The 25,803-nt window shown below is 44.5% G+C and overlaps 4 protein-coding genes across 6 annotated transcripts; 2 read left to right on the forward strand and 2 right to left on the reverse strand.

The window, feature by feature from the left end:
- LOC8074194 (probable purine permease 5) lies at positions 9,481–11,678 on the reverse strand. Of its 3 annotated transcripts, none has more exons than XM_021452841.1 (2): positions 11,508–11,678; positions 9,481–10,578 (listed from the first exon to the last, which is right to left on the reverse strand). In XM_021452841.1, the coding sequence occupies exons 1-2, from the start codon at positions 11,664–11,666 to the stop codon at positions 9,520–9,522; spliced, it is 1,218 nt and encodes a 405-aa protein (XP_021308516.1). In that variant the 5' UTR covers positions 11,667–11,678; the 3' UTR covers positions 9,481–9,519. The 3 variants fall into 3 exon arrangements, with proteins under 3 accessions (XP_021308516.1, XP_021308517.1, XP_002462820.2); XM_021452842.1 differs by having other exon boundaries at positions 9,481–10,613; positions 11,508–11,663; XM_002462775.2 differs by lacking the exon at positions 11,508–11,678 and adding an exon at positions 10,715–11,501 and having other exon boundaries at positions 9,481–10,613.
- Positions 13,712–17,084, reverse strand: LOC8077250 (cytochrome b561, DM13 and DOMON domain-containing protein At5g54830). The gene has a single exon (XM_002462776.2). It carries the CDS (start codon positions 16,783–16,785, stop codon positions 14,131–14,133), a length of 2,655 nt encoding a protein of 884 aa, XP_002462821.1. The 5' UTR covers positions 16,786–17,084; the 3' UTR covers positions 13,712–14,130.
- LOC8077251 (transmembrane 9 superfamily member 9) lies at positions 20,486–24,143 on the forward strand. Its single transcript, XM_002460605.2, has 7 exons — positions 20,486–20,776; positions 21,528–21,692; positions 21,787–21,896; positions 21,980–22,085; positions 22,220–22,332; positions 22,420–22,573; positions 22,675–24,143. Exons 1-7 carry the CDS (start codon positions 20,663–20,665, stop codon positions 23,830–23,832), a joined length of 1,920 nt encoding a protein of 639 aa, XP_002460650.1. The 5' UTR covers positions 20,486–20,662; the 3' UTR covers positions 23,833–24,143.
- LOC8074195 lies at positions 24,291–25,773 on the forward strand. Its single transcript, XM_002460606.2, has 2 exons — positions 24,291–25,135; positions 25,278–25,773. Exons 1-2 carry the CDS (start codon positions 24,379–24,381, stop codon positions 25,619–25,621), a joined length of 1,101 nt encoding a protein of 366 aa, XP_002460651.1. The 5' UTR covers positions 24,291–24,378; the 3' UTR covers positions 25,622–25,773.

Here is a 25,803-nt window from a genome sequence, read left to right on the forward strand (position 1 = left end):
ATTGTTTGCCTAATGCGCTCCTTTCTCTTCTTTGTTTTCCTAGTTGTATAGGATTGTTCGGTGCATATCTTTTTGTGGCTACAAACCGTCTGATGAGTACTTTTCTAAGCCCAAACTTAGAGATAAGGATGGAAAATCGAAATGGATATCTGAATTATCCGATATTAAAACTTGTCATATGGATACCTGTATTTGTATTTGTTTCTAATATGGTAACTAAATGGGTATATCAGAATTTGTTTTTCAGTATTTTTCTCTATCCGATTCTAAATTCATATTTGACAATATCCGACAGTATGTGTATCTACAATGAAAATAAGGTATGAACCAATTTAAAATTTTTCTTTCCATAACGAGTGACCAATTATTTACTTCATTATTACTAATGATGCATTAAAATCATTTAATAGTATATCTATAAATAAATTTTAGTATTAATTTAAATTTATTAATGATACATAAAGAATAGTTTAATTTAGTTTAAATATCATATATTTGTTGATGTAAATTAAATACTTTATTTTATTTATTTATGATGTAAATTATTTATAGAATTTATAATTTCATGATAAATACTTATATAAACATAGTATTGATTGATTAGTTGATATTATTTAATTATTAAATATTTATTGTAATTATATTATTTTTATGAGCTACCCTTGTCTATATGTTATATACAAAAATAATTTAATATCTACTTTGTGATGATTTTGTAATTCTAAAAATATTGATAAAGCAAAATGGCTATTAGTTTTCTACCATTTTTATTTGAATTTCTTCACTTACCTATTATTTTATCAGCAATGTTTTTCTATCACAATAAATCAGCCAACAATACTTTCTGCCATGACTTATCAGCCAAATGAACAATACTGTCATGGCAGTTTGATCTGAACAAATTATATCATGTCCAAAGTTACAAAATAAAAAGATTTATCATATCAAACGGATCAGGCATATATCAATTAGATCTACTATTAGATTTACTATATAATATATTTTTATAAGATACTCATTTTATGTCATAAATACTGATGTTTTTTCTATAATATTGATCAAATTTAAAAAAGTTTGATTGACGATGGATTTTAGGTATTGAAGCTTTGAGGAAACAGAGAGGGTACAGTTCGAAACGGTGGAAGTACTATATAAAAGAGTAAACTTCAGATTGTTACATGGTTATGATTTCACATTATACGATATGACATGCATGTATAATATTTCACTTAGTATAAACAGCTTACAACAGATCGCCTATATACGCAAGCTAGTGAAGCTGCGAGACACGCGTCACCACACAACAGACAACACTACAGTCTACAGCACTACACACGGGCTGGCCAACTTATCGCCGCAATTCACTCTGATGACCTGTATGCATGCTGCCCTTTAATTTTCATGCATATACTATACGAACGAGACATATATATCTACGTCTCTGCATGCATGCCATATATACTGACTGACGAAAAGAAAACGAAAGACACATGCAGGAGTATAGTTCAGCAGGTAAAAGAGGATGATTCCCGATGACAACAGCGGATCGGAGTGCAGTACACACTTATCAGGCTATCTTGCTTCAGTAGACGTCCGTGCGTGCGTGCGTCGTCCGCACTGCTCGTCTTATTCACACGCGCCAGGGCCAGGGGCCACGCACCGGGCGACGACAGCAGCCATGGAGGCAGCTGTCGCCGTCGTGACTAGGAACCTCTGAAGACGGAACACAGCGGCAGCTCTAGCGTGGATCGATGCCACGCCGAGGAAGAAGGCCGCGCACGTGAACACGGCGGAGGCGATCACGTAGAACGGCGGCGGCACGAGATGATCCATCCAGAGGGTTTCGCCAAAGGCAAGGCCGACGATAACCATGGCCAGAGCAGAGTAGCCGTCCATTGATTAGGGGGGGTTATGACTTTATTCACTTTGCTTATTTAGGCTTACACCAGAAAAAAGCAGAGGAATGGCTTGTTGATTATTGCAGTTGCAGAGAGTGGGGGAGGGGCACGAGGTATTGAGTCGGGAGATATATATACTCCACGTATAGGGTACTGTAGGCGTGTCCCATGATCAGGGTCCAATGGGATGCGATGCAAGAGAGGAAATTGCATTGTTTGTCTCTACAGGGGGAGAAAAGATATAATGCTTCGTTCCTCCTATCACAAAAGGCTATATCGGTTTGTTGACATGGTTACAAACGCTATAAAAAACAAGGCTATATCGAGTAGTGGAGAGTTTCTTCCGTCATTTTTTTTCTTTTTACTTTCCAAACTACACTCATCAATCATCATGTCCTCCATGTCTCATACGTGACCCGAATTTATATACATACGGTACAAGTTATAACAACTCGCGTTTAATAATTAATGATGGAATACGAAGTCCGATTTGTATACTAGTTCGTGTTTTACTGTATATCATATATATGATCCGAAGTTATAATCTGCGATGATACCAAATCCCGATTCCTATATACTATACATGTTGGCTTCCCTCGTAATGCACAGACTTGTTTGCTAGTCTATGAAAAATATTGTCTTTCATAAATCAGTTTTTCGTGGTCACTTAGGACAAATCTGTGGAGAGCTTAGTGAAATCCGGCGGGCTTCGGAGAACACGATGCTTATATCTCTCTCTTGTGTTCCAGCGAGTTCCCTCTTTCTCTCCGTTACGTTCTTAGCACCATAGATTTCTCAGATGTGTTTTTTAAAATTATGAAGTAAATAAATCGTGACGGAGTAAACTTATGGCGATCCAGTTAGCCAATTCATTTCAACAGATTGCGAGTTCAAAATATACCACCCATCACGTGACCGTGACCGCCTGGAACACTTGCATTGGATCCACACAAGCGCCAATGAGAAGGAATGGCAATTGGCATTTGTGAACCATCATCATCGTTCGTAAAATAATTAAGTAGTACTTCCTTCACTCTAAATTATAAATTATTTGCACTTCATTCTGAGAGAGAGACGCTTTTCAAAGAAGCTGTCACTAGTACAGATATGTACAAAGATGACGGGTGCTTCAGAGACGGCTTGTACGACCCGTCACAGAAAAACGTTTTGCGACGGTTAAAATAAGTACACCGTCGCTGATTTAGTCGTTCACAGTATATCTGTCTGTGATGACTAATTATTTGAGACGGTCGATATCTAGATCCGTCTTATATAATTCAGAGACGGTTGGTCTAAATACCCGAACAAGACGTACTGAGACGGCGCCTGCATATCTTCATATCAAATTTAACTCATGATGATACCATATATGCATACAATACTAATTATACCTCGGATTGGCGTGACCTTATTACATGCATGCATGCCTGCTTATTACCTCTGTATAGGGCAATAACGGAATATATAGACGATCTGAAATGAGGCAATAAAAGTCGTTGCTTGCTCTCCAGTGACTATCGTTTGGGCGCAGAGCTTGTGTCGAGCGAGGCTCAAGAGGATCCGGCGATCCGGTTACAGCGCAGAGCCGTTAGCCAAGGGGGGCAGGATTTATAGTACACTGGACAACAGCCGAGGGAGTCTGAAAGCAACCAGACTGCATGTGTAAACAAACCAAGGATATTTGCATCTCCGAGCATATCATCTATATCGTTTCGATCAACTCGACCCGGCCTCTCGAGATCGATCTCGGCTAGCTAGCTGGGTGGGTCACGGGTGTGCACATGCATGCGTAATCATCTCTCTTTGATAGTTTCGCAAAGAGAAACTCGCGGCGGCGGAGCATTGTAACGTCCGAACCTGCTTTTTCGCAAGACAAGCAAGCAAAAGACAACACGCTGTGCGAGGCAATCAACTTCCATAGTTTGCGTTGCTGACTTTAGTAACAAGTGACGACTATATATTTACGCGCTCATTTTCGATGTAACATGTGCAGTGATGGCATTATTTCCCACCGGCCAACAAGTCCGAGAGTCATGTGATTCATCGTTTATTTCGTACGTGCTCCATTCGAGCGTCGTTTTTTTTCGTTTATTTTTCTTGTTATATCTAGAAACAAATATTTCTTTATCTTCGATCTACACAATGAAGGGACACTCAAAATAAAGCTCGGTACACCCCACGATTTGTGTCCCCGGCTAAGAAAGTTCAACCATGCATTATGCACTAAATATTTTGTACCCATGTATGATTTCGACATCATTAAGTCTCTTTGGATCATCTTGCAAATGGGCTTCAACGCCGTACGCCCCCACGCCCCCGCACGCCCTCTGTGGACATGGATCCAATCCCATAGGCTAATGATATATCACTACAAGAAATCTGGGCTTCTATGACGATTGTCAGATAACAGAGCATCTATTTGTCATAAACAGAGACTGTTTATGACGATTGTTCATATGATGACAACTGTCTGTGACCAAGCTGTGTGTTCGTCATAAACGTCGTCACAGTATACTCAGCATGGCCTTTGCGATGATAGATCATGACAATAGTTGATCGTCATAAAAAATATAGGACTACTATAATTTTTTTACAAAATATTCTCTTATTCTACATAGCTGCTGGTTCTAGGTGAACTTTTTCCATCCACGTCAACTCTAAGTCTTAGGATTGATGGGAAAATTTTCAAAAAAGAAAAGCAAAAAATGGGATTTTGACGAGCTTTGAACACATGCTCTTTTGGTATGGTAAACTAGGCCTTGTTTAGTTCCAAAAAAATTTTGCAAAATTTTTCAGATTCCCCGTCACATCGAATCTTTAGACACATGCATGAAGTATTAAATATAGACAAAAATAAAAACTAATTGCACAGTTTGGTCGAAATTGACGAGACGAATCTTTTGAGCCTAGTTAGTCTATGATTGAACAATATTTGTCAAATACAAACGAAAAAGCTACAGTGTCGATTTTACAAAATATTTTGGAACTAAACAAGGCTTAGATGAGTAGTAAACCAAATGGACCATCGTTTTATGGTGCCCGCTGCAGCATTCTGAATTTATTTGTTCTATAGAGTCTGGATGGAAAGAAAAAAAACATTAAAAAAAAAGGAAAACTGGTATATAAAATATGTGGCGTTGGGTCTTGAACCTTGTTATTTAAGCGTTCTGACTTCTATATGCTACCGGGATGGTGGGGGAAAAACCAATCAAAAAAACAGGTGTATAAGGGGGTTCGAACATGTGCCCTCTTGCTTCCAAAGCGTGCGAGCTAGCCAATAAGACAACTTTCGAATTGTATGCAATAGGGCTATCTGACTTTATTTGTCCTGGAATTTGGATGGAAGGGAAAATCATCACCTAATATCTGCATGCATAAATTACTCTTCCACTATATTATTTTGTTTTTCCTTCCGTCATATTAGGAACTCGGTGAATTCCCCGCGCGTTGCTACAGGATTTTACATGTGAAGAGTAAACTGTAAAAAGTCAGGTGACTAAGTGAGAGATGGTTCTACATGTGAAGGATGTATAGTCCCATTTTATTAAAATTGTGTGAAATTTTTATACAATGCTTATGGATCCAAAATATGTTGTTGTGTCAATTTGAAGAATTCTAACCAAATTTAGTAATTATTGTAATTATTTATTGAATTACCATTGAATCAATATAATAATATGTAAACTTGGTTATAAAAATCTATAAACTTGTATGACAATATTTTTTTGGTATATCAGCATTACATTAAACTTTTTTAACGAGGTGGTAATCTACATTATTCACAAATAATACATCTCCCATTAGTTATGTGAAACTATACGAGAGATGTATCCATTTGTAGATGTATACTACCACTTTATTCTAATTATGTCAGATGAAAAAATTACCAAAATAAAAGTTATAGATCTTGGTGATCTCTACAACTTTGTTGTTGATGACTTTTCCATTTGAAATCATTTACTGCCCAAAATCTTGTCTAAAGTTCTAATATTTTAAAATTCAAAATTTAAATTATTTGAACCAAGAGAATTGACCAAAACAAAAGTTGTAGATCTCAAAGAGTTTTCAATTTATTGCTTACAACCTTTTCATTTCAAATCATTTACCATCCCAAAACTTTTTTTTCGAAATTCTCATATTTTAAAATTCAAACTTTGAATTGTTTATTAAACAAATATAAAATAAATTTAGTTTGGAAATAATAGCAAAACTTGATTCATCAGCCTATAACAATTTAGCCCAGCAGTAGCCCATGGGCTTCTGTCATATGGCCAGATTTACAAAACCCTAATGAATGTGATCCATCGATCTCTAAGATGAACGGCCAGGAGATGTTGGTAGAAAAAAGTTGGCTCATACTTAAGCCTCATCCACTGAACGAAACCCTAAAGGTCTCACATACTTCACTCCTGTGCTCCTCGTGGCTCCTTTAGGGAATAGCCGCCGCCGCATCCACCGTCGCCGCTCCTTCATTGCCACAGCCGCTGCAGCCCACCGTACCTTACTACCTCTACAGATCGCCGGTCGAGGCAAAGGGCACACGAGGTCGTCGGTCTCCCTCCCTCCCAGGAAGATCCCCTCCCTCCCAGGACGCGTCTCCCATGCACAAGTCACGGATGAGTGTCGGCGGCTCTCACAGGTCGCCTGAGAGGAGACGATGGGTCTCAAAGACATGCTGGGTCGAAACCCTAGCGAGATAAGCAATCACGCCCCCCCTTTTGGTCCTCTCCTCTCTGTCTGTAGATTGAGGTTGTGTTGTCTAGTTAATTGTTGTTCTAGATCTGGCATCATTGGTATACTCGTGCATACTTATAAGTGGTCTACTGGTTATGCCTCATAGGCTTGTTAATTTGCCATTTACCCTACTAGATTTGCATGATAATTAGGAGGAATTTTGGATGGTAGGCAGCATGTTCAGTTCAGGCTACATCTCGTGTGCAGCAAAATTTTAGATGTAGAGGCTTAGGAGGAAATGTGTTATTAAAATATGCCTTAGCAGTCTACTGTGTGATTGGTTGAACTTGAAACCTCAAAAAAAATAAGTTGTAGATAAGCATCAGGTTCTATATTACAAATTTATGTGCAATGTTTTTCTGCTGCAAGAATCTAAGTCTAAGTTCTGAAAACAACCCATTATTCTGTCAAAATGGTGCTGATTGTGGACTATTCTGTTGTCTTAATAGGTTTCATACAAGTGAAAATGTCAAAACTTTCGGACTCCTAACTCAGAGAATATGGCTGGTGGCTCTCTAGAGGATGTGCGCTACTGCTGATTTAGTTTAATTTGTGCTCTATGTGACACCGTGCTTAAATTACAAGGTGCGTGTTCACTTTATCTGCTGTCTGTTCTGCATTTCTAGCAAGGAGAAGTAAAACATTCAGAATGCTACTTTTGATGGTGCTCCTCTGTGGACATGGATCCAATCCCATAGGCTAATGATATATATATATCGGGTGTCCGATCCGTGACTTCATCTTCAGACGTGGCTCGCGCTCCTCCATTGGTTTGCGTCATTTCCCATCCAGAGTTCAGACGTCGTGCCTTATCCTCACCCACTTGCCACCATCGCACGGCCAACTCTATGCGGTGCGCCCCCTGCTCGAATAGCAATGAGACGCTCATTGCCACTCCCTCTCGAGCCGCTCGCCGGCGCCGGCGCCGCCCCCGCCCGAGCCATGCGCCCCCACTCACGGTAGCAACGAGTCATTCATTGGCGCACCCCTCTTGAGCTGCTCACGTGGCGTCGCCCTCGCTAAAGCTGCTTCTTCCCTGACCCTCGCGTCCTCCTCTATGGTGGCTCTTTCCTGCACCCCAGCGTGCTCCTTCCCTACCTCAGCGGCGCCCCTCCCTCTCCCCTCACCGGCGTCCTCCCCACAAGGAGCTCTCGACGCCTGCAGATCTGGCAGCCATGGCGCTCCCCACACCACGCTCTCTTCTCTCGTCCAATGTTGCAATTGTATCTTTCAATTGTTTTAGAACTTCAAAGGTATGTTGTAGTAGAATCAATGGATATTACAAAAGTAGATCAGGATATTCGCACTTTTTGTTGATATGTTGCAAGTGTTTCAAAGGATTGTTGCAACAACACTTTTGTTCAAACTGTTTCACCTGTTTCTACACAATGTTGCAATCGTTTCTGATCTGGATGTTTTTATATGCCTAAATTGCTCCAATCCTATGTTGTAGCAGTTATTCTATGTTATTTGCAAGTGTTTTTAATCGATTATTGTTTCATACACTTCATAGTAATGTTGCAATAATATGTTCCAAATATTTCAGTCCCTTCAACCTAATGTTGCAGCGGTTGTTCTGTGTTGTTGCAAGTGTTATATTTAAGTTTTTTATGTTGTTAGGTCAAAGAGGGGCAAGTCGGGCGGACGAGAGCGCATGGCTCGCTAGGGGCCTAGTGGACGGAGGTGCTAGGGGGCAACAGATGCAATTGCTGTGGCCAAGGGTGCTAGGACGTGCTCATCGCGCAGGTGTTGTGGCTAGGGGACATTTGGGGCGTGCTGGTCACGCGTGGGGCGAACGTGGCAGGTTGTGGGGCGCACCTCGGACTAGGCTAGGAACATGCGCGCGTGTCAGGTTCGGGAAGTGCACGCGAGGGCTAAGCGGTTTGAGGGGCGTCCGGATGCGAGGCGTGCTCCGGACGTTCGGGTTCTAGATATTTCGAATCCCATGCCGCAGGCTTGGAGCACCTATGTGTTTTTCGGATTTTGTGAAGATGGAGAATGGGGAAGGAATAGAAACAAGAATTGGGTCCATGGTGTACAAGTGCAGGAGAAAAAGAAAAGGTCAAAATGGATTTTGGCAAAACCTAGGGCTCCTGTTGCAAAACTTCCTTTTTTTTTCCTTTTTTTGCATGGGCCTCTTCCTGATGGGCCTCAGATCCAGCCTGGACCGAGTGGGCCGAATCTGGTCCATGGCGGACCTTTTATCCTTTTTCATTTCGATTTTCCTTTTCTTTTTGCAAAAATCTAAAATTCATAGAAAAACACAGAAAAATCATAAAAATGCCATGAGAGAAGATAGAGTTAGGGTTTTATTTAGATAAAATATAAAATGAGTGGAATAATCTTGTGTTGAATTCGATTAGGACTTAAATTCAACTCATCTTTTAATCTATTCAAAAAAATATTTATCTAAGAAAATTCCCTTTACCATGGCTGGGAGACGTGGCTGCCCAGGCATTGTCGTCGTTGTCGGTGCAAGAGCGGGTGCGGTCACCTAGGCACAGTTGTGCGGCCGCTTGGCTCAGCTGTGCGGGAGAGAGGAGTGGGCGCGAGCAGGAGGCTGATGGCCATGGGGCTGCGAGCCTGCGACCCCCACTTCTCTAACCAAACACCAAAATGAAATGGGATATTGTGTCTCACTTGGCCATTGCCATGTCCCCAACCAAACACATTAGGCTTTGTTTGGATGTTGTCGGATTCACCTCAATCCACATGTGTTGGAGTGGATTGGGGTGGAATTTAGGTTCCACTCCAACCCACCCCAATACATGTGGATTGATGTGAATCCGACTACATCCAAACAAAGCCTTACTGTTTTTCGCGAACGGGGTTTAGGGCCCGTGTTTCATTAAGACGAAAACCAAACACATTACTCAAAGGTAATATATCAACTTCTTGACGTTTTTCTAACAGAGGAGTGGCCAACCATGTAGGACGCGAACCCCCACACAGTGATGACCAGAGCCAAGATCTTGAACCCGCTCATGGGGTCATGGAACCAGATCACCGCGGCGATGCTCGTGAGGGGCACCCTGACAGCGTTCAGCACTCCGGCGAGTACGGTGGACGCCAGGAACAGCACGCCGGTGCCGCCGAGGACGCCCAGCTGGAACGTGACCGCCGTCCACACCATCACGTTCGCGTACGCGGCCTCGCCACCGTGCGCAAACCGCGCCGCCTCGCGCCGCATCGCCGGGAAGCCCTCGGCGACGGCGAGCCCCGCGGAGGTGAAGGCGAACGCGCAGAGCGACACGGCCGCCTGCTGCTCCAGCACCACGTGGAAGGAGCGCCTGCCGAGGACCCTGGCGAAGACGAGCTCCGAGAGCGCGAATATGAGGCCGTGGAGCGCCGACCCGAGCACGTCCAGGACAAAGCCGAGCGCGTACTGGCGCGGCGTGACGCCGGGGGGCCTGTCCGACCCGGAGTCCAGCGCGACGATCACCACGCCCGCCGTGATCACCACGACGGCGTTGAGCGAGGACATGTTCAGCGTGTTCTTGGCGATGGCGCGGCCGAAGAGCGCCGAGAACGCGAGCGACGACGCCGCGACGAGCGACGCCGTGGACGCCGGGAGGTACGCGTACGCCCACGCGTACATAAGGTTGTCGGCGGCGCTGAGGAAGCCGAGGAGCGCGTACCAGAAGCACAGCGTCAGCGACAGCGGCGTCGGCGACGCCTTGCCGAGGGCGTAGAGCGGCAGCAGGAGCAGCGCGGGCAGGGGCCAGCCGGCGACGGCCGCCCACGACAGAATCCACTTGCTCTGCCCGCCGTCGGTGTAGTAGAGCCGCGAGAGCAGGCTCGACGCCGGGAACGCGGTGAGCATGGCGCCGCTGCTCAGGAACAGGAGTAACCAGAAGGAGAACGGCTTGCTCCGGTACGTCTCCAGGGAGGTGGCGATCACCTCGGCCGCTTTCCGTCTCAGCGACGTCGTCGTTGAGCCATTTGCCTGCGAGGTCTCCTCCCCCATTGCTATATTATTATCTATTAGACACAGCAAAGGAAACTGGAAATTCAGAGACGCTGGCAAAATAAAAAAAGGAGAAAAAACAGGAAGTTCCAGATTTCTTGGTTCTAGTAATTACTGATGACCAGTTCTATGATGTATAGTCCAGCATTGCTACGAATTACAGTGATGAGTGTGGTTTGAGAAGGAATGAACATATGGACTGATTTGGTCAGTTCAGAATTAGGATATATTCAGAGTTTGTGGCAAACTTCAGGTAACTGAAGTCTTTCGCCTCTTGCGAAGAGTTTGAAACACAACTAAGATATTTCATAAGATGTGTACATAAATTGGAAGGTAGAAACAGGGATTGAGTTTCATGATATTATTTAGGTTCTGAAAAAAAAACCTATAGTACGTACGTAGTATCATATTGTTCACACGAATATATTATAATATATGTTGTTCCACGTGGTCGTTGGGGGAAAATGCCGAATCACTTCCAATCATCCGTGTACGGCAATAACAAATTATTCTTCTGCGGGACAACATGTTTCAGGGTCTGCTTAGTGAGTTTATTTAACTGAAATAAGAAAAAGTTCCAAAAAAAAAAAGGGGAGGTGTGTGTGCACTCAAATCGCGATTCCCATGCCACTGAGAACTCAAAATTAAAGGGGAACAAAAAAAATGCCCGTTGCCCATAGAAACTGCTGGATGTAGCCATTCAGCAGAATCCAACTATCTTTGAGACTCTTTGCGCTAGAAACTACAGGAAAAACAGCAACCAGCGAGACGATCAAGTTGAAGCCCCAAACCACGCAGAGCAGAGCCCTGGTTCGGGGAGGTGATACGAGAATAATTCAAACCCTAGAAGAGATGGCTGAATTTGTGCTGGGAGGAAGCGAGGAGAGCGGATGAATCAGGAATCGGACCTGGGGTTGGGGATGGGACTCGGATGGTGTGGTGGTGATGGTGGCCGCCGCCTTCCTTGTCCATGCTCCACTGCCTGCTGCCTGCAACTGCAATTCCCTGGGCTTTGTGACTCGAAAGCTCAACCAGATGCAAGTCCACGCTCTGACTATAATGGACATGGTTGGTGTGAGTTGGTGGTCCTGCGCGTATGCGTGCACGGACGGACGGACGGACGGGGTCCCTCTGTTGTGGGTCCTTGCAGTGGCGAAGCTACGGCCTTGTTTAGTAAAAAAATTTTTTACAAAATCGACACGGTAGCATTTTCGTTTGTATTTGATAAATATTGTTTAATCATAGATTAACTAGGCTCAAAAGATTCGTCTCGTCAATTTCGACCAAACTGTGCAATTAGTTTTTATTTTCATCTATATTTAATACTCTATGCATACGTCTAAACATTGAATGTGACGGAGAATCTGAAAAATTTTGCAAAACTTTTTAGGAAAATAATTAGGGGGTGCAAATGCACCCCCCAAAATTTATAAAAACAGTGATTAGATCCAAAATTTCACCATATATGTACCCCTACAGAAGATGTCTATGCACCCACAAGCTACGTGCACCCCCCTCCAATTTGCTCTAGCTTCGCCACTGGGTCTTTGTGTCTCCACATACGCCTCATCGAGAAATCTATACATGATTATATTAATTCTTTGCCCGTACATTGCAACAAATGACAGGCAGTACATCTGTTTCAATACATTTATAAAATCAAACTCTATACTATTCTAACTCATAAACGAGCATGGTCATAGATAAGTTACGCATGGGAACCAGGTAAGGCTTTTATCACTAAAATTCAATATGCTCGCGAGAGTGGAGGGACGGAGAGACCTGGAGAGAGACAGTGACGGACGAAAATTTGGAGTGGAATTTTTCTCATTTTTATGCTCGTGTGTTGCAGCAGAGTGAGTATTTGTATGGATCGTGATTTTATATCACGGAAAATAAAACAATCTTGATTTCAGATCATGGAAAAAAATAATAAGTTCGCTTAATTCATCACATACCACTATTTGCAGTAGTAGTCGATCAGGATTTTTATGCTCAGAGAAGTGAAGGGACAGACGGACCAAAAAAGAAACTAAGAAGGGAATTTTTCTTTTTTTAATACTGGAAAGTTATTTGTTATAGATGTTTAGACCTTGTTTAGTTCTAAATTTTTTTCAAGATTTCTCATTATATCAAATCTTTGGACGCATGCAAGAAACATTAAATATAGATAAAAAAAATAACTAATTATACAATTTACCTGTAATTTGCGAGACGAATCTTTTGAATTTATGATTACATAATCTTTAGCTAAATTCTAAAATTTTCACGAACTAAACTAAGGTTGTATCGCAGACGCAACCGATATCCATCCTTTCCGCGTTTCGTTGACCGCTCCGGCGTGTTTGGTCAGGCAACCGATCAGGAGGGGGCGGTAGCGCACGAGAAAACCATTGCTCACCACCCACCTGCCTTGGCCGGCGTGGTGCACGCGCCCATGTGAGACGACGCTGTTCTGTCCAAAATCGGAAAGCATTGGCTTGCCCCGCAGGTCTCCCACACGCAGTGCCAGTGACGCAGGCGAAGGCGGGCGCCGGGCGGTCTCGTGTCTCGCCTGCGCTAACGGCCGATGCCGCCACCCGCCACGCCAGCCTACCCGCACCGACACGGGAAGCCGGGATTCCGGGAACCGGAACCACCGCGCACGGCACGGCACGGCGCTCCGTCCGTCTCCGGTCTCCTTCTTTGTTGGTTCCGCCACTTCACACCCTCCCGGCCTCCGCGGCAAAAGCAGCAGAGTGCATCAGCTGCACAGCCGATGGCCTTGAAGTAGCAAAAGTGCAGCTGGAACCTCAAGGCCTGTTCACAAACTAGAACTGGAATCCGGGGTCAACACGAACGAATTCAGCGCGCACGCAAAACAATGATACGCGCCAAACTGGAGGAATGCAGAAATATCTTCTTTTGCAACTCGCAAAGAATCAATACATCTCATCTGTGGCACCAAAAAGGCGTACTGCCATTGCCATCATATGGAACTGAGCTCCAATGCTTGTGGAGAAGGATTTGGGGGTATTTCAAGTACATTTTACATCTGGAGACACTAAGCGAAAACAATCTTCCTGTAGTACATCAACCTATTTTTGCTTCATTTCAGGATTAACAAATCAGCTTCATTTCAGGATTAACAAATCGAATTTCTCAATGGATAGGATATGATACAGAAGTCATGGCATTCCCTCTTGAAAAAACAAGACCCAACACACATTGCTGCTGTGAATTGCAATGAGCACCTCAATTAATTCTTTTCCTCTATAAATCTGAATAGTAAAAAGAATCGCTAGGACAACGTGACAAATTATACCTGTCTATTGTCAAAAATGTACACTATACAATGTAAACAGTGTGATGCACGAAATTATGACAGAATTTGAACATCTTATCTAGACTGGAACCATTCTGCTATAACAAAACAACCATCAGAATTGCAGCTCAGCCTCCTCTGAACCAGAAAATTCCATGCCAGTGGACCTATTATCCGTATAAGAAAATATGGAACGGGTGTATTTGTATCTGACAGATTGATCTACATCATCTAGTGAGAGGTTCAAGCTGCACCTCCATTACTCCAGCGCTAGATTCGGAATTCCTAGCTGTACCATCAGGATGCAAAAGATCAACTGAATCATCTTCCTCGGTGTTGCCTAATACCCAGTGCCCTCTGGCGCTTCTGTCACTGATCCTTCTTTTGACCTCCTTATATTCCAAGCACAGCACAACAACGATAACTGAAAGCACCCACAGCATTAAGGCCCAAGTGAGCTCCTCTACATTCTCACTGTCATACCTATGGCCTAAATGCTTCATTCCTGTGAAAAGCGCAACGATTCCTACAATAATTGCCGACCTCCCTGTGATAACATGCAGGTACTCCCATAGGATTCGATTGCGAGATGGAACCTCCCCATTAGCTGGCTTACTAGGCCGAAATTTAGCATTAAGTGGCTGCAAAACTGCCAGTAATAGGGCCAGCACACCAAACTTAACATGCACTGAGCTGACAAAGAAGCCACGTAGCTCAGCTGCAGCAAAAAGGACGCCAAGAAACATTATAGAAATTCCTGAATACTGCAGATAGACATGTATCTGGAACCACCCATCTCCTTTCAAGCTCTTCAAATACCGGGCAGCCATTGTTCCACCAGGAAGCAAGATACCCCAGGCAACAAACATCATAAACCCATGAACAGCCAGGACAGGACGCAAATCCTGTTCTGCCTCAGCTGAACCTCTCAACAACAGAACACGTATTGGCCGACTGCTTGTGACTGAATGCATGTTACTGTCTGTCAGATCATCTCCCGACCAGCTTGCACCCATGGCCCAGACAACCTTAAGGGGTGTAGTTGGATCAATGATGTTCTTGCATTCTACCTTCCCGGTACAAGAAGGGTTAAGAGGGCGAGTAAATTCAAATGTAATAATGCCATTTTCTGACTTACACCGGACAAATGTGATGTTCTCAGATGTTGGGTGGATACCTGTTGCACTCTTTCCATCAATCCAATAAGTTTTCACTCGCCCAACACCATCATTGCCCACCCAAGCAACATAGGTGAAGCTATTCACCATCCCACTCCCAAACCCAATAGCAAGATATCCACTTTTCTTCTCACCTCGGGCTGCTATAGATATAGATTTATAATCTGTGGAGAGAGTCCAAAACAAAGTAACCTGTTGATCATCCAAAATAACACTGTTATTATACATGTCGCTAAGGCCTCCATCAACCACTTGAACCTTCCATCCCATCTTCTGGTCATACAGTGACTGGTAATAGACTAGGTCAGGCGTATTTCGATCAGGCAACCAAACAAGCTCTTTTGGGGTTGCTAGGACACCATGAGCATCAGGCCCACCAGCATATATGACCTCTGTTTTGTTCCTCAGCGTAGCATTACCACCAATGGGATCTGAAGTGATATAGAGTGCCACGTCATGCCCAGCCTGCACTGAGAACTTCACTGGCACACCCCTCTCAACCTTTAGCAGCGGCGCCTCCTTCTTGTTGATGTAAAGCACCTTGTCAGGGTTTGGTGGGTTTGGGTAGCGCACGGCTGGAGCAGATGTCACCACAAGTGGTGTCTTGCGATCGGCAATGATCCTCTCCTGATCCTCCTTATTGTCAGCATCCAACGGTCCAAGGCAATTGTCCACCGTCTCAGACAAATTCAACCGGGCAAACCCAAAGGTTGTGTCCCTTGGCCCCCCATGGTTCTGTGGGAGGTAGTGCGGGTGCATTGTGTCCGGTGGCCGCAACTTACCAATGGACCAAAGCACCGCCATCTCCTCCGTGGCACCCACTGGCACATCATACTTGGCATCCTCAGCATCAAGCTTCCTCACATACCTCACGAAGGACACTCCATCCCGCCGGTGGCCATACACCAGGATTGAATCGTTCTTCCCGTCCTCATAGGCCTTATCTGGGCAAACCCCTGACACGGGCGAGTCCTCCTTCCCCAGCGTGCACTCAGTGTAGTCGCTTATGTAATAATCCTCGGCAAATGGGGTACCTTCCTCCGTGAAGCCGGCGACAACGACATCGGCGTGGATCATCGCGGGGGAGTTGGCCTTGGGGTCCGTCCACCCGAACGCCATGTAGTACTCGGAGCCCACGGCCGCCTCGAGGCCGATCTCGACGGTGCCGGCGGATGCATTCAGCGTCCAGCGGAGCCGGTAGGTCTCCGTCTCGGAGAGAGGGATGCAGTTGTCAAACATGGTGGGCGCCGGATCGGCGGCGGTATCGAGGTCGGGGCCCGTGCCGTTGGGGAGGAAGACGTGGCCGAAGTCGGAGGAGGTGTCGGGGTCGTAGAGCGCGAGGAGGCGCGGGAGCGGGCGGGCGAAGGGGAGCTCGAGGGAGGCGTTCCGGAAGGTTTTGTTGAGCGGGAGCGGCGAGAAGGCGCGGCCGGCGGCGAGGTCGGCCATGGCGGGGCCGTCGGCGGCCCAGAAGCGCGCGGAGGGGGAGGCGGCGAGGAGGTCGAAGCGGGTGAGCTCGAGCGCGCACTTGCCGTCGTCGGCCAGGCGCACCGTGCCGCGGAGCTGGTGCTGCAGCATGGTGAGGTCGGCGGAGAAGTTGGCCGTCAGGTTGGTGTGCGGGCACGACGGGGCCGCCGCCGCGGCTGCGGCGAGCGCCGCGGCGAGCAGCGCGCCCGCGAGGAGCGCGAGCAGGGGATCGGCCGCCATGGCCGCGGCCGACGCGGCGGCGGCAGCGGCGGGCCGGCGGATCGGGATCTGGGGCGGCAGGTGGTGGAGGGATCTGGAAGCGGAGGGGTTGGGCTGGGTTTCTGGGGAAGGAGCTCGGCAGCGATGCGATGCGGTGCGGTGCTTGCGGAGGCGACCGGGCGGCGCGGGCGGGATATTCGCAGTCGCAGGGAGTGGTCCGGTCGCAGGAGGTGGGCGGCTCGCTGGCTGGCCGGCAACTGGCCGAGATCCACTTCGGTTTTGGGGGAGAGGTCAGGCCAGGCGCGCGGTAGTGTGCTGGTGGGGTGGGCAACTGCTGCGGGTGCGCCCCATCGTGCGGTGCCGCTCGGCAACCACGAGCCACGAGCGAGTAGACCGCACTGCGAGCCAAGGAAATTCCTGGTACAAATCTCGTTAATTTTCTTGCCTCCATTATAGAAAACTGATGTACTCAGAGATAAACTAAAAAATACATTCTAAAATGTTTAAAGTTTGATGAAATATATAAATGAAATATTAGTGTTTATTACACCAAAATAGGTATACTATAAAGATAATATCTCATAGCAAATGTAAATACACTTATTTAATATTTATGTTAGAATTATATTCTTTTCCAAATAGCGTACTACTTAAAAATTGTCCCAAGGTTATGATATTTGTGTTATTTTGTCTCGTTTAAAACAAATCCAAGTGAAGGACTCATATGTACCGGGAAGCTTAAAGGCACCAATGATCGCTGGATTAGCAACTTGTTCTGACCGCTTAAAGAGATTCCTTGCTTGACCAAGAGGGAAAAGAGATTATACTAAAACTTAGGCCTTGGCCATGTTTAGTTTCGAAAAAATTTCGAATTTTGCTACAGTATCACTTTCATTTTTATTTGACAAATATTATCCAATTATAAACTAACTAGGATCAAAAGATTCGTCTCGTGATTTACAGACAAACTGTGTAATTAGTTTTGTTTTCGTCTATATTTAATGCTTCATGCATGTGCCGCAAGATTCGATGTGATAGGGAATCTTGAAAACTTTTTGGATTTCGGTAGTTCCAAAATTTGTTAGGAAATCGATACCGTAGTACTTTCGTTTGTATTTGACAGATATTGTCCAATCATGCACTAACTAGGCTTAAGAGATTTGTCTCGTCAATTCCGGCCAAACTGTGCATTTAGTTTTTATTTTTTCTATATTTAATACTCCATGCATGCGTCTAAAGATTCGATGTGACAGAGAATCTGAAAAAATTTACAAAATTTTTTGAGAACTAAACAAGGCCTTAGACTAGAGGATTGGTTCCACATATATTTCCACTAAAGTAACCAATGAGTATAGGAAAAAAGTCTACATAACTCTCTAAACGTAGACTACTTCATCCCCGAAAAATAAAACCGGATATTCTAGCCCAACTTTCAAAACCAGTCAAATAACCCCCTCGAGTGGTTTTGGATGGTGGTTTTGTATTTTTCTTTTTTTATTTATTTCTGTTGAATCTTTGAAAAATCATAATAAATCATAGAAAATCATAAAATGAAAATTTTAATTTTGCTAGACTCCTGATGAGTAGATCTACACTAAATATATAATATGGTACACTTTAGTATATAGTTTTTGTAGGAGCTTTAAATCTATATTTTTTTGTAATTAATTTGAATAATTAATATATGCAGTCTTTATGGTCCGATTGTGGAGAATTTTTTATGGTGGTCTCATTATCTATAACTAAGTTATACGTGATCCAATGAGTATGAAATTTTTACCATAGTTCAAGCATATAATAATGAGCCCACCATAAAAAATTTACCACAATTGAACCATAGAAACTACATATATAAATTATTCGAATTAATTACAGAAAAATATAGATTTAAAGGTACAACAAAAAAAATTGTACTAAAATATACCATATTATATATTCACTGTGTAGATCTACTCATTAGGAGTCCAACAAAATTGAATTTTTTATTTTATGATTTTTCTACGATTTATTATGATTTCTTAAAGATTTAGCAAAAATAAATAAAAAAAGAAAAAATAAAACCACTCTCCAAAACCACTCGAGGAGGTTATTTGACCGATTTTGAAAGTTTAGGGGGTTAAATATCTGGTATTATAGTTCAGAGGATAAAGTAGTCCACCCTAGATAGTTTGGGGGATTATGTAGACTTTTTCCAATGAGTATATATTGTTAAGCACCATTTCCAGGTCCATTTTATTTAGTGATGCACTTAAAATTTAGGATGAATAATATTTTATTAAGAAATTTGTTTATTTTTATCGAATCTGCAACTAAATTCACCCCTAGCCATTTAAACTTGGTAATATTTGTGCCTGTGCCAAGTGTCTAGCTGATTGTAGTTAACCATCCGTTGTGTCCTATATTCATTTCAAACTAGGCAGTAGGCAGCTAGTTTTTTTTTATGTTATATATCTAACATTAGTTGGACATGTAAGCATGGTTAGACAGATAAAGATGCGCCATAGGGGGTGGGGGGGACAAGGAGAAGAGGTGTGAGTGAAAAACATTGCTCTTCTTGTTTTTTACGGCATAAAACAAATGTTAATTCGAATGGAACTTAAAGATGAAGAACTATTACGACGGTAGGTAATACTAAAAACATGTATCATTAGTCTTTGTTTTGTGGAATGATACATCTGCCATATCCTTTTCAACACTAAAAACAGTTTTATCAGTGATAGGTTCACTATCAAGCTTCATCAAATGGAAAAAAAACTACGCACCCTCTTATTATCTTCAAGCTACTGACGCATTGGTATTTTTTTTTAAAAAAATCATATTAACATTGGGAAGAAACTAAGAAAACTTATCACGTCCCATAGAAGAGCAGTTCGAGATGTTTTCTTTAATTTACTCATTAAACAAATAAGTTTAGTGAGTTGAAAATAAGAACCCAATTATTTTTCTCTTCAATAATTTCCTATATTAGCTTTCTATACGACCTTTGTATTAGAACCCTGAATTATTTCTAACCTTTCAAGAAAAATTACCCAACCAAATCCTTTTTACTAATTTCTTTGTCTCTCTCTCTATTTTCTTAATTTACCTTTGCGTCCAATTTACTCATACCTACCAAAAAAATGTGATGAAGAACGGATATAAAGTTCATCTCGACTACGGAAACTTACAAGCTAATTAGAGAATATTTGATATTATTTTATTTTAAAAGCTAGCACTTTCACCAAACTGTTAGATCTTTTTTGGGCTAAAAAAATCAAAATAGAAGCGCTTAGAGAATCGTACTTTGGCCTTGTTCAGTTTGGAAAAATTTTTGGTTTTCGCTACTGTAGCACTTTCGTTTGTTTGTGACAAATATTGTCTAATCATAGACTAACTAGACTCAAAAGATTCATCTTGCGAATTACAGTTAAATTGTGTAATTAGTATTTGTTTTTGTCTACATTTAATATTTCATACATGTGTTACAAGATTCGATGTGACGGGAAATTTTGAATTTTTTTTAAACTAAACAAGGCCTTTGTGCCACATCAAAAAATTACCGCGTCCCGAACTACCGGGTCACGTCAGACAAAGCACCACCTCCCTCGCGCCTCGCACGTGGATCAAAGTCAAACTGGGACCAAACTAACCGACACCATCCGAGCAATTAAACGTTTAACCAGGGACCTAAGCGTCAATAAACTATTTATCAATAAAAACCCCCGGAAGATCCACCCGTCACCCGAAGCTTCCTCCTCGCAGCGCGCCGCGCGTCGTCGTCTCCACCCACCCCGAGACCCGACCTCGCGCGCCACGCCGAGCCTGCGAGCCATCACCCCCACCCACCGCCTCGCCGCGCAGATCTCGGGAGCTTACCCTCCCACCGGCACCGGGCGGTGATTCTCCCGCCCCATCACCGATGCGGACGCCGGCGATGCTCCGGTGGGCCGCGGCGCTCGCGGTCCTGCTCGCCGTCGCCGCGCCGGCCGCCGGGTTCTACCTCCCTGGCGTCGCCCCGAGCGATTTCGCCAAGGTTTGTTGGGTCCCTGCGATTCCCTTCCCCACCTTGGTGCACCTTGGAGTGCTTGTGTAACTGTGTTCGTGTTCGGAGCTGGATCTAGTCAACGGGGTGCGGGGTGCCGGTACAGGGGATGGTATCCGCAGATCCAGCTCGAGGGTTTCGTGTGTGGTTTGCAGAGTCCTCGATTCGTTCATCCGGTTCTGTTAGCATGGTTCCATCGCTGGGCTTGGGATTCACATGCTGCACCTCAATTCGCGCACTTTTGCAGCCTTTCTATGTGCTGTTGTGATCTTTGTCCTCATCTGAAAAATAACCGCTAGATTTTGATGTGATCAGAATTGTGCCCTGCATGGAAAAGTCAACGCATGCCATTTTGTATTTGTACACCATATAGATAACTTGAATCTGTCTCCCAGATGATGGTCCTTGATCCGAAGGTTAGGTAGAAGCTTAGACTTTGGTAGTTTCTGCTTCAGCTCCCGTTTGGTGGAGCTCCTGCTTCTCCTTTTTTTATCTCTCCTCAAAATGGCGAAGCAAGGCAGCTTAGGCAGGTGCTGGAGCTGTGGCAGGACCTACACCATAGTTTAAATTGGTGTCAACCCCTAAATCCTAAATGAGGTGCTAGATCATGTAATAAGGTATCTTGTAGAGGATCACTCATGGCAAAGGAATGGCATTCGCTGTGTAATCCTATAACAAAGTAGTGTCATTTCGTGATTACTGATATGATAGCATTTTATTCACGCTTTAAATTTGTCCACAGGGTGATCTGCTTCCAGTGAAGGTGAATAAGTTGACATCTATCAAGACTCAACTCCCGTACACATATTACTCCCTTCCATTCTGCAAGCCAGATACCATAATCGACAGTGCCGAAAATCTTGGTGAGGTTCTTCGTGGTGATCGCATTGAGAACTCTCCTTATGTGGTTAGTACCTTATATGACATAACAGATTGAGGTTTTGTCCTCGGGTATGTGCATCGTGTAAAATGTTTACTTCTGCTTGTTATTTGGGGTATAGTTCAAAATGGGAGAGCCCAAGATGTGTCAGATTGTCTGCAAAGCGAAGATCGGTGAGAAAGAAGCCAAAGAGCTCAAGGAAAAGATAGAGGATGAATATCGAGTGAACATGTAAGGACTATGAACCTATGTGGGTAGTGTTATACTTAAGTTGACACATTAATTTCCTATACCTTATATAAATTGCATCACAGGATTCTAGACAACCTCCCGCTTGTTGTTCCTGTTAAAAGGCAAGATAAGAACAGTATTGCTTATCAAGGTGGATATCATGTTGGTCTTAAAGGCCTGTATTCTGGAGTAAGTCCTTATGCTCTGTTAATGTTTACCTTTTCTTTTATGCATGCAATCTTTAATTCTTTGTTGGAATCCTTTATCTATTTGTCTGGACTCTGGACTAATAAATTCTCAATACACAAATGCTTTTTTTTCAGACTAAGGATGAGAAATACTTCATCCACAACCATTTGTCATTTGCGGTGAAGTATCACAGGGATGAAAATTCAGGACTTTCTAGAATAGTGGGATTTGAGGTCAACCCACACAGGTTTACTTCTAACTCTGTTTGGCAGGATTTTATTCTTCTTGTTATTTATGAAATGGACCTAAGGTATTTTGTTACATATGTTGACAGTGTCAAGCATCAGGTTGATGATAAATGGAATGGTGTAGACACTCGCTTGAGCACTTGTGATCCTCATGCGAGCAAATTTGTAACAAACTCTGATAATCCTCAGGAAGTTGAAACTGACAAGGAAATCATATTCACATATGATGTTCATTTTGAGGTACGAGACTAGGGTTAAGAATTGCTTAGTTTAGCTGCTGCAGTGTACTCTTCGAATGTTTATTTGTGATGATTTTAATGGAACCTCCACTAATTTTGCAGGAGAGTGAGATCAAGTGGGCATCTCGATGGGACACCTACCTGTTGATGACTGATGATCAGATTCACTGGTTTTCTATCGTGAACTCTCTCATGATCGTGCTTTTCCTATCTGGCATGGTTGCCATGATAATGCTTCGCACCCTCTACAGAGATATCTCTAGATACAATCAGCTTGAAACTCAAGAAGAAGCACAAGAGGAAACAGGCTGGAAGCTTGTTCATGGGGATGTGTTCCGTCCTCCAACCTACTCTGACTTACTCTGTGTTTATGTTGGCACTGGCGTCCAATTCTTTGGCATGCTCCTAGTTACAATGATCTTCGCTGTGTTGGGTTTCCTTTCTCCATCAAACCGGGGAGGACTGATGACTGCAATGCTTCTTGTCTGGGTTTTGATGGGGCTGCTTGCTGGCTATTCTTCTTCACGCCTCTACAAGATGTTCAAAGGTTCAGAGTGGAAGAAGATTACACTGCAAACGGCTTTCCTGTTTCCTGGGGTTGCATTTGTTATTTTCTTCATCTTGAATGCTCTTATATGGGGGGAGAAGTCATCTGGTGCTGTTCCTTTCACCACAATGTTTGCCTTGGTCCTCCTCTGGTTTGGCATCTCAGTACCCCTTGTCTTTGTTGGGAGCTATCTTGGGTTCAAGAAACCTGCCATGGAAGCTCCAGTCAAGACAAACAAGATTCCACGGCAGATCCCTGAGCAGGCTTGGTACATGAATCCGCTTTTCACTATTCTGATCGGTGGGGTCCTTCCATTTGGAGCAGTTTTCATTGAACTCTTCTTCATCCTCACCTCCATCTGGCTGCACCAGTTCTATTACATCTTTGGCTTCCTCTTCCTTGTGTTTGTGATCCTTATCATCACCTGTGCCGAGATCACAATTGTGCTCTGCTATTTCCAGCTCTGCAGTGAGGACTACATGTGGTGGTGGAGGTCTTACCTTACCTCAGGATCCTCTGCCCTGTATCTCTTCCTGTATGCTGCTTTCTACTTCTTCACGAAACTGCAGATTACTAAGCTGGTGTCTGGCATCTTGTACTTCGGCTACATGCTTCTCGCCTCCTATGCCTTCTTTGTGCTCACTGGCACAATTGGTTTCTGTGCCTGCTTCTGGTTCACTAGGTTGATTTACTCGTCAGTGAAGATCGATTAGGTGCCAATATGACAGAATAGCACATGTCACATGTTCAGTGATGGAGACAAGAGAATTGTATGATTAATGTGGATTGGGGAATTACCCCCCTTTTAAGATTCAGGAAAAAAAAGGGTTACTTTTTAGGGTTTAGTTTATGAATGGTTTATGTTTTGTTGTTGTCAGATTATACACTTTAGTGATTTGAAACTGAGAAAAAGTATAAGGGTAAACACATTGTGATGAGGCTGTACCTTTTGACATTTTTTGTGGGGCTCTATATAAATTCAATTCATTATGACCGGTATGCTTGTACTGGTGAATTACTGTAAGGCTCCAGGACCAGTATGAAATACCCTGATGGCAATTGGCAAGAATGTAACCTCAGTTGGCTTAGAAACCAGAGCTGGCGCTTGAACTTGCAAAAATCTTTGTTCCAGCAATGCTCATTTGTTGTGCACCAAAGGGAAACGAAATTAAGGGCTTGTTTGGCACAAACATGGTTTCTCCTCAAGTGTGTGCCTTTTTGAAGTGTTGTTTAGAAGCTGCTGCCAGAGGCCCAGAGCCATGCCAAACTGGCCAACCATATTGTTGGTATGGTCATATGGAGAAACCTGCGAGTTGCTTCTCTCTCGGGTTCGGCAGATGCCATGCCTGCTGTATTCCTCTTTGTGGCGATCTCTAGCTGCGACCTGTGACTGTGAGAGCCCATGCCAAACTGGCCAAGCATGGTATGGAGAAACCTGCTGGAGTTGCTTCTCTCTCGGGTTCGGCAGATGCCATGCTTGCTGCATTCCTCTTTGCCGCGATTTCCAGCTGCGACCTGTGACTCAGAGAGTGAATGGCGCACCTGCTCTGTCTCAGACTTCGCTGGGGCCTGGCCAGGGAGCCAGACAGCAGGCAGCCAGTCATGGCGCGTACAAGGGACTCAAAATTCCCGCCAAATCAGCAGGCAGCCACTGCGTACAAGGGACTCAATTCCCGCCAAATCTGCTGAAATCCCGAATCCGTGGTATATCCCAACAAAAAGTGGGTCACACTCCGCAGCAAAACCATACTCCTCGTCCTCGTCTCCTCGTGCCTGACACCACTTCCACTGGTCCTCTTCGCTCTTGTGCTCACGGAACCACGGCCGTCTCCCTGACGCGGAGCTCGCCCGCAGCCGCAATGTCGTGGCTCCTGGTCGTCGCGGTGCTTGCCGGCTTCGCGCTTGGTCCGTCCGCGGGCACGGACCACATCGTGGGCGCCAACCATGGGTGGAACCCCAACATCAACTACTCCCTCTGGTCCGGCAACCAGACCTTCTACGTCGGAGACCTCATCTGTAAAGCTCTCCAAACAAGCAGCTCTTCGCCCTGCTGGCTGCCCCCCCTGCCGCATTAGATCCATTCCATAGTGAGCAGAGCTGCTGAGCTTCCATTTGGAGCCCTGAATGCTGCTAACGCCGCCGCAATGTTGCTGTGCAGCGTTCCGGTACCAGAAGGGGACGCACAACGTGTTCGAGGTGAACGAGACGGGGTACGACAACTGCACCATGGCCGGGGTCGCCGGCAACTGGACCTCCGGCAAGGACTTCATCCCGCTCCCCGAGGCCCGCCGCTACTACTTCATCTGCGGCAACGGCTTCTGCCTGCAAGGCATGAAGGTCGCCATCACCGTCCACCCGCTCCCGCACAACGCCACCTCCAAGGGCTCCAGCACCCGTGGGGGCACCGGCGCACAGGAAGAGGCCGCCGCGGCGGCGCTTGGGGCCAGGAGCGCCGCGTGGCTGGCGACGCTCGCAGTCGCCGCAGTGTCTGCTATCTGCTAGGAGCTTTATTCCAAGCATTCTCTGAGCATTGTTCTACTGTAGTATTTTGTGGTTTGCTTTTGTCGCCATGTCATTTGTGTTTTTTAACTCCTCTGCAAGTAAATCTGCTTGTCATGAGTAATGCTAAGCTAAGAATTTACTACTGATTCAAACAATCCTGTGCCACCGCCAAGCGATTTTGA

The sequence above is a fragment of the Sorghum bicolor genome, chromosome 2 (assembly GCF_000003195.3).
Source record: "Sorghum bicolor cultivar BTx623 chromosome 2, Sorghum_bicolor_NCBIv3, whole genome shotgun sequence".
Lineage (NCBI taxonomy): Eukaryota > Viridiplantae > Streptophyta > Magnoliopsida > Poales > Poaceae > Sorghum > Sorghum bicolor.